At 30.3% G+C, this 8,604-nt stretch overlaps 1 protein-coding gene across 1 annotated transcript; it reads right to left on the bottom strand.

The window, feature by feature from the left end:
• Positions 1–1,079: 1,079 nt before the first annotated feature.
• Positions 1,080–5,502, bottom strand: LOC107627543 (NADPH-dependent aldo-keto reductase, chloroplastic-like). The gene is made up of 7 exons (XM_088503639.1): positions 5,276–5,502; positions 4,617–4,667; positions 4,237–4,313; positions 2,685–2,772; positions 2,122–2,397; positions 1,665–1,904; positions 1,080–1,282 (listed from the first exon to the last, which is right to left on the bottom strand). The coding sequence occupies exons 1-7, from the start codon at positions 5,423–5,425 to the stop codon at positions 1,196–1,198; spliced, it is 969 nt and encodes a 322-aa protein (XP_088359765.1). The 5' UTR covers positions 5,426–5,502; the 3' UTR covers positions 1,080–1,195.
• Between the last annotated feature and the right edge of the window lie 3,102 nt (positions 5,503–8,604).

The raw sequence follows: 8,604 nt of genomic DNA, 5'->3' as shown, positions 1-8,604 counted from the left end.
GAGCCTTTCATCTTGACTTTGGCCCTAAGAATGAATTCTGACCCCTGATGAATCTTTGATCCTTGACAGCTCCTTATTTTCCATATTTGCTTCTTCCTCCACGTAGCTCCAGTAGCTACCTTCTGTCTTGGATGAACAAAAATGAAAACGAGCTTCACTACTGAGATCTTCTTCTCTGACCGAGGCCGATTGCTTCTATTCTTGGCATGAAGATCTTGAAACTTCTTCTTGAGATCTTGCCTTCAATGGCAAAGATCTTAGTCACACTATGTTTCGAATCTTCCTTTTTCTTTACTGCATTTCTTCATCCTAGCCCTTTGCTTCTTTATAGCTTCACTATATCTCTAATAACTTGCTTTTGCTATCTTTCTTCTTCTGACAATAAAATGATCGAAACAAAGAGAGAGAAGAGAGAGAAGAAAGAAAGCATTCAATGTGAAATTAAATGAAATTGAAATCCCATTAACAATTCCCAAGGAGTGGAGTAACGTGTGGAGCATTTAATGCAATTAAATCAATTTCAATTTTTCCTTTCAGTTATCAATGCATGAGTTTAATTTAATTAAAATTTGAATTCCATATCCCATGGAAGTAGATAACCGAATGGTGCATAAACAAATTGGACCTCTTTGTTTTATTATCATTATATGGCTTCCTTGGGCCACTTTCTTCATTATTTTGTTTTATCAAAATGAGCCTGGAGTTTGGGCTTTTCTCCAATTTAAGCCTCAGCTATTTGAATGATCAAATTTGGCACAAAGCAAATTAATTCATTTATTAATTTGGACTCATGTGACTTTGGTCCAATAATCAAAATCTGCACACTAAACAAAATCTATTAACAAACAACGGGAGTTAATTAAATTAACAATTTTCTAGTTAACATTTTAATTATGTTTGATCATTACAATAATTTCAAGTTTTTCAAACTAATCAGCCCTGAATTATGTTAAACTTGTTTTTCATAAGAAACCAATTTTCAAGCATAGAACGACATATAATAAGCTAGATTTCTTTTTATTTCAAGCATAGAACGACATATAATAAGCATAGAAACCAATTTGAAAGGAAACATTACATGGACAAAAAACTAAGCTAGATTTCTTTTATTTCTGCACTCTCATCAATTACACCAATTACAACAATATCTGATAACAGTGGAATTTTTAACCACTACAATATTACATATAATGCTCTATTCACCATCCCAGAGTTCTGCTGGAGTTCTATAGGCACCATAAGTTTCATGAACAAAGTATCCATTACCATCAATAAGCCTCTCCTGCATAAGTTAAATTCAACTGTTATTGTTGTGCTGCACATAAGATAATGAATTTATCGCTTCATAAACAAGTGTTAGAGGAAATAAGTGCTTAAGAGAAATTAAAAACTAAGGTAGATTTTGTTAGTTTGTTTTTGTTAAAGATGCGCGGGAACAATAAATTGCCCAAACATTATTGGGTAGGATTCTAAGTGGTCATAGGTGGGTGTCTGGTTTGTGGTTATCCACCTGCATTTCTAGTAATTTAAAAAGTGGTAATCTAGATTGCTAGTAATCTTATTAAATAATGTGTCAAACACCCTCTAAAATGAAAGCATTATGGAAGAGTCTTGGACTAGTTGAAGCAACCCAAACATAAAACTAGATTAAATTCGTCACTCGCCTGCTTGATTTCAGATAATTTGGCCATTAGCTCATCAGGTATAGACCAGTCGAAGACATCGAAATTACTCCTGATCCTCTCCTTATTTGCACTCTTAGGTAACACACTATGCCTCGCCTGCAGACCCCACCTAAGGGCCACTTGCGCTGGTGTCTTCCCTAACTTTTCCGCTACCAGATTAATTGTAGGATTCTTAAGGAGGTCATTCTTGTGTAATACAGACCCTAATGGAGAATATCCCTGAAAATAAACATTCGTCATCACAAGAAATTAGCATCTAGAATCAAGGTTGATGATATATACAACCATTTGAAGTTGCACCAAACTCTTCTACAAAATGAGGGGGAAAAAAAGGAACAATTGTTCCTTTCTTAGACCATGAAGATTTTGAAATAAGTTTCTCTATGCATACACATGAAATTTGAGATATTCTCTGGATTTTACTTGGTGTGCTTACAGATAGGTGAATTCCTTTAGAGTTGCAGAATTCGTGCAATTTCGGTTGCTGCCATTGCGGATGCAGCTCCACTTGGTTAACAGCTGGAGGCACGCGAGCTATATCCAAAAGATCTTGAAGCTTCTTTGAAGAGAAATTGCATACTCCAATAGCTCTAGCCTTGCCGGAGTCATACAGCGCCTCCATTGCCCTCCATGTATTCGGAATGTTTGGTATTGTAAGATTTTCAGGCTTGATTCCGACTGAACCCCTTTTCATGCTGACCGGCCAGTGAATCTATACATAACCACTCAATTCAATTCATCAAAGTAGTAAGATTAATGGATCACCCTCAACAACCAGAAAATTCTTTTTTCCGGAATTATATTTCCCAGAATGATGTGGCAATGGTATCATTTTGAATGTCAAGCCTTGATTCAATTGTCAAAAAAGATCCAACAATGATTTCCGTAAAAATTCAAAGTTCAAATGTATTTGTTGTGTAGTGTAGCATTGCTCAACTTAAAATATAAAAGATTTAGGAGTGCTTAATCTTCCACATCCTGAACAAAACTAACACATACCAGATAGAGATCTACATAGTCGAGTTGAAATTCTTGCAGGGTTTTATCTAACGCTTTTGGTACGTCTTCCGGATCATGATCTGCACACCTGGGTATAGCCAACAAATCATTATTAAATTCTCAAATTGATCCTCAAAAGAATTTTTATATCCTAACAAACTTTTATTCTCTAGAAGTCGAATAGATTGGTCTTCCGTGGTTTGAAAGAAGAAAACTGTCTTAAAGGGATATTTTTTAGGATTTAATTGTCTTATAAAAAAATTTATTAGGGATTTATTTATTCAATTGTTTGATACGCATATCCAACCGTGTCTTAATAAAAAATAAAAAATATTTACCGGACACACTTAGACATACTTAAATACTATCGATATGTTAACGTGTCCAATTTTATTCTTAATATGTATTTTTTGAATAAATTTAAAAATAGTATATATTATTATTTATTAAAATAAAAAATATTTTAAATACTTTATATAATTAAAATAAGATATTAAAAATAATTAAAAAAATTAATTTATATTTTAATATCAATAAAATATCAAAATATCATTACAATTTATTTAAAAAATACTTTATATTTTATGTATGTAAGTATCCCTATGTCTTATAAAATTTTAAAATTCGTGTGTCACCGTATTCTGTGTCATGTTCATGTCAATGTCCATATATCATAGATTCAATGTGTATATTAAAAATTTGATTGAAAACGATAGAAGAATCAATTCGTATGATGTGAGTAATTTTTGAAGACTTTTAAGAATACAAATTTGTTAGGAACCAATTTGAGTATTTCTAACATTGAAAAATACCATAACATCCATTATATTTGTTATATTTTGTTAATTTTAGAATTAAAATGTACGACATAACATTTTTTTATTGCAATTGAATTAAAATTTTTCCCTTCAAAATCAAATAATCTCTCCTTTTTCCTTTTCTATCTCTTTTATTTATCTTTTCTTAATATTATTACTAATTACTAATAATCAACATATGTCACATAATATTATTTTATTATAATTAAAATTAAAATATATTATATATTATTAATTTAACAATTAAAATATATCATAATATTTTATTTCATTGTAATTAAAATATTTTTTTTTAAATTAAGGAGTTTACTCTCCCTTCTTCATTCACTCTATCTATCTTAGTTTTTTAATAAATATGCTACAATTTTTAAAATTTATTATCAAAATATTACTCTTTTTAAACTATTTTTTAGATATCAGTATATCACTGTTTATTTTGTCACCGTAACACAATTTTTTTTTTGGTATATTAATTGGAAGGCCCCTATATGAAAAGCGCTTCTAACAAAAAATGCTAACCTATAAAGTATTTACTATGCAAGAAGCACTAAGATAGAATACAAAACTAATATTTCTTTTTTTTATTTGATAAATTTTTAATATTTATGAAAAGAAAGTTAGATTTATTATTCTTTTAAATTTTATACATAAAAAATTAAATATTAAAATACAATTTATTTTTAAAACTTTACATATTACGAGTAAAATTTCTAGTTCTAGAATAAAGTATATACCATAGTTTGGAGGTTATCCATAAGTCTTCACGTTTTACAGTACCTTCATCAAATAGCTTCTTGAGAGCCAAACCAATCTGCACATGCAAACCAAGATTCCAAGTTTTACCGAAGATGTCAAGTGCTATATAATTTAAACATAAAAAGTTATTGTACACTTTTAGAAATGGAGGCCTGTTAAGATAATACAACCCCATTAAAGATAAAGTATGTCTTGTTTATGTTACTAATAACATCCTAATTCACATGTTTTAACACTACGAGAGAAAGTTCCACAAACAGAACACAGATAGATAGATTGATAAAGCAAATAAATAAGTAGTAGGATCATATATAATGATTCAGTAATTAATCATTAATGGCTAATCATTAACCATTACCTCTGCTTGATTGCGGTAAGCTGAAGCACAGTCGATATGCCGGTATCCAACCTTGCATGAAAAACATAATAGTAATCATACATTTCTGAAGTTCTCTCTTTCAAATCAAAAGTTTATTATAACACTAAAATCTAAAGTGAATATTCAATAAAAACAAAAGCATGCAATAATAATTAGAACAATAATTTAATTTGATATACTATTTGTAAAATGATTATTTTTTATATGGACTATATATGTGAATGACTATCTAAAATAATAGATGTAATTATCCGACTGTATATTATCAATGCATTAAAAATAACAAATAATAATAAGAGAAAGTCTAGGAGCCAACACTTTTATTAAAATTTGACTAGTACTTAGTCAGTAAAAGAAAAAGAGGAATGTTAGGGGCCAGTAACTTTTGTGATTTGTAGCCATTAAATAGCCATTAATGATGATTTTAATGGTGTGAGATTTCATTCAATAGCTTATTTTTCTTTGCTGGTTATATGTTGGCCAGAATTTAATAAAGTTGTTGGCCCCAAAACTTTTCCAAAGAAAAATGAATAATTCTCCAGATAAAATCTCACATAATTGAAAACACTATTAATAGCTAATTGATGATTACAAATTACAAAATCTACTAGGCATTAACACTTCTCTAATAATAATACCTTAATCGCATTAGTGACTGCTTCGGCCAAGACACCAGGATTTTGATCCTGACCTAACCCAATAAAAGTGCCAAACCCAATAGAAGGTATCTTGGCACCTGTGTTCAGCTCAAAGAATCTAATTTCCTCTGCCATTTCTTTTTTTATCATTACTACTATTTCTAACTTTCTGAACAATAAGGTGGTTTGATTCTTAGTTGGTTAACACTTAACCGTTATCAACTATTAGCTATATGTGAGGATTTATATAGGAAAAATATATGAGAGAGTAAATGAATGAAGGGAGAAATTGTGAAGAGGAAAGTTTTGAGAGAGTTTTGAAGTGACATAGTCCTCTTCACGTGGCCAAGGAAAGTAAATGCTGACGTTAGTGCACACGTCGATTGGGCGGGAAAGGTAACCATTTATAATTTATAATTCTATTGAATACACGACGGCAAAAATGTCACCAAAGATTTAGCCAACGATTAAAAAAAAAATATTTTATTTAGGGGCCGACAAACATGAGGAAGTCCGTCGGGCAGCTTAACTTGTCAAAGAGTCGTTGTTTCACACATGCAATACAACAAAGTCACACCGTGCCAAAGTGAGCAACCATGAACCATCCCACCGTGCCCGTCCGTTGTGAAGCTGTGTCCACCGCTGAGAAAGTCTCCCGCCGCGTGTTTCTTTTTATCATTTTTTTAAAAAAAAAAAAAACAAAAGTTAAAACTGGCTGACTCATCCTACTAGCATGTGGAAATGGATCCTCTCTATTTTTTTTAACACTTGAGGGAATAAAGTGTGATCTTTCACCTTTAATTCTATAAGTGAGACCAAAATTAAATAGGAGAGAGAGAACAATAAAAGGTGAAATCATACACTAAACATCATCTAATTTTTTTTCATTGGAGAGGATCCATTCCCCTAACCTATAGCTCTCCGTTAGACGGGACGGGAGCAATGGCGAATCCAGAAATCTTATAAAGAAGGGCCAAAAACAAAAAATTAGAAGTGTCATTAAAATTCAAAATTAAAAAAAATAATTATATATTTTAATATTATTTTAAACTAAAATTAATTTTAAAAAAATCATTTATGTCAAATTTTTTTCATAAAATTCTAATTTTTATCTTTATTATAAAAGATTTATTATAAAAGATATAAGTCATATAACATAAATAATATAAATTTGTTTCTCTAATACTTTTAATATACGTATTTAAAATAAATTAATAAATATAATATATAAGATATATTCATATTAATAAATAATTCACTTAATATATTTTGATTTTAATATTATAAAAAATAAAATTTAATCTAATTTATTTTTATGTATATATTTTCTTATTACATTCAATTAGAAATTATTATAAAAATTAAAGTATTTTTATATAATAATAGATAGAAGAATTACAAAAAAAAATTGAAAGAACAAAAGAAAATAAATTTAAAATGCATGAAATGGGGTTTGAACTCATGTCCTAGAGTATAAATTAATCTTTCTTTAATCATTGAACAAGAAGATATATTGTAAAAATTCTAAACATTATATTAAATATATTTTAAGTTTTGAAAATTTAGGAGGGTTATGGCCATGCTGGTCCCCTAAATCTACCTTTGGACGCGAGAGATACAAAATTGCCGTAATAGGCAACGTGAGACGGGATGAACTAGTCTGCTTGTCACCTCTTATTCTATTAGGGAATCAATATTTAGAAGCTTATTTTTTAATTTTAATTTTTTTATTTTATCCTATCTCTTTTTATTTTTGTTTTATTTTTCTCTAATGATCACTCTTGTCACTACCAATATCAATATTTCTACTTTCATAGAGGATTATTCTATGGCAGCCACTCACTCGCAATCACTTCGAGTGGCGAATAACTACAATATATAAGCCATCTTTTGACGCCCATCCTTCAGCCGCCACACTCTTACAACCATTTGCCAAAAATTTTAAAAAATAAAATAAAATTAAGTTAATCATCCAAAACTAAAACTTCTTAAAATTGTAAAAAATACAAAGGAAAAAGATCAATGTCTAAAATTTCATATAGTCGAACATTAAAATTTTATATAATCAAATATCTAAACTTTTATATAATCGAACGTCTAAAACTCCATTTAAATGAGCATTCATAAAATCTTATCATTATAAAAAAAAATACTGAAGACTATTGGATTTAGTGTTGGAGATTAGCGGCAGATTTGGTAATAAATTCGTCGGATAAAAAAATTACTATCGGATTCGATTTTTCGACGATAAATTAGTCGGTAATAATTGGAGGGGAAAAAATGGCGCAATCATTACTGTCAGATTTAGGGGCGAAAAAATCCGACGCCAAGGTAATTAAATGAAACACGCCATTTTGGTTAGAGGCTATGCGTTATGTAACACCATACCACATAGAGCTTTACGCTTAATCTGTAAAATAGAGGTGGTGTGGTATTACGACCTCTAAAATAAAATATATACGTAGTATAGTTGAAAGAAAAGTTATTATCGAGGAGTCTTGAAGGAAAACTTAAACAACAAGTCATAAAAAGAAAAGCGCATCGCTCGCGTAAATGGAACCATAGGTAGGAAGGAAAGTAAAGAAATATATACATAGAATAGAGAATCTAATCTACAGAATATCAAGCTATAAACTTGACCTGCAAAGTCAAGGCCGGCCGGAGAATATCATAGACATATATATACAACCCAAATATCCCAAAATATATAAAATAAACACCTAGTTCTCCAAAAAGCCTCTAAGAGGGACAAAAGTAAAGCATATATAAAGGAGGAGTCTATATATATATAGCCACAATATCAAAATATAGCAACCCGACTTCGCTTGCAGAAGAAAACTCCAGACGCCTAGTGAGGTGCATCTCGGCTTGCATTTGAAATCCACAAATATATGTATATATGGAATGAGAACCGAGTGTTCTCAGCATGGTAATAGTACTAACATACATAATATATAAAGTCTCGGGAAAGCCAGGGGCGATCCTAGAACTTCGATATGCAGAATTAAACTTAAGGGAATAAGCTAAACCATAATTTAGGTAGACTATTTAAGGTTTCCAAGATATATACTTAATTATAACTTAACCCCTTACTTTTTACTTCCTCCAGTCTTTTGAAACATCGGTTAAACTACCATCGCTACTCCTCCACCAAACAAGGGATATCTTAGTTGTTGCACAGACAAACAATACAGACACACAGATAGGATACAGTTACAACAAGTAAAACATATAGCAAGTAAGCATAGTTGGTCAAATAGGCAAACCCAAGTAATGCACATTCAAACAAAACAAACAAATGCATATAATGTATGCCTGTCCTATGGCTA

This window comes from Arachis ipaensis, chromosome B2 (assembly GCF_059453495.1).
Source record: "Arachis ipaensis isolate K30076 ecotype BB chromosome B2, ASM5945349v1, whole genome shotgun sequence".
NCBI lineage: Eukaryota > Viridiplantae > Streptophyta > Magnoliopsida > Fabales > Fabaceae > Arachis > Arachis ipaensis.
This window is presented reverse-complemented; position numbering and strand designations above follow the sequence as displayed.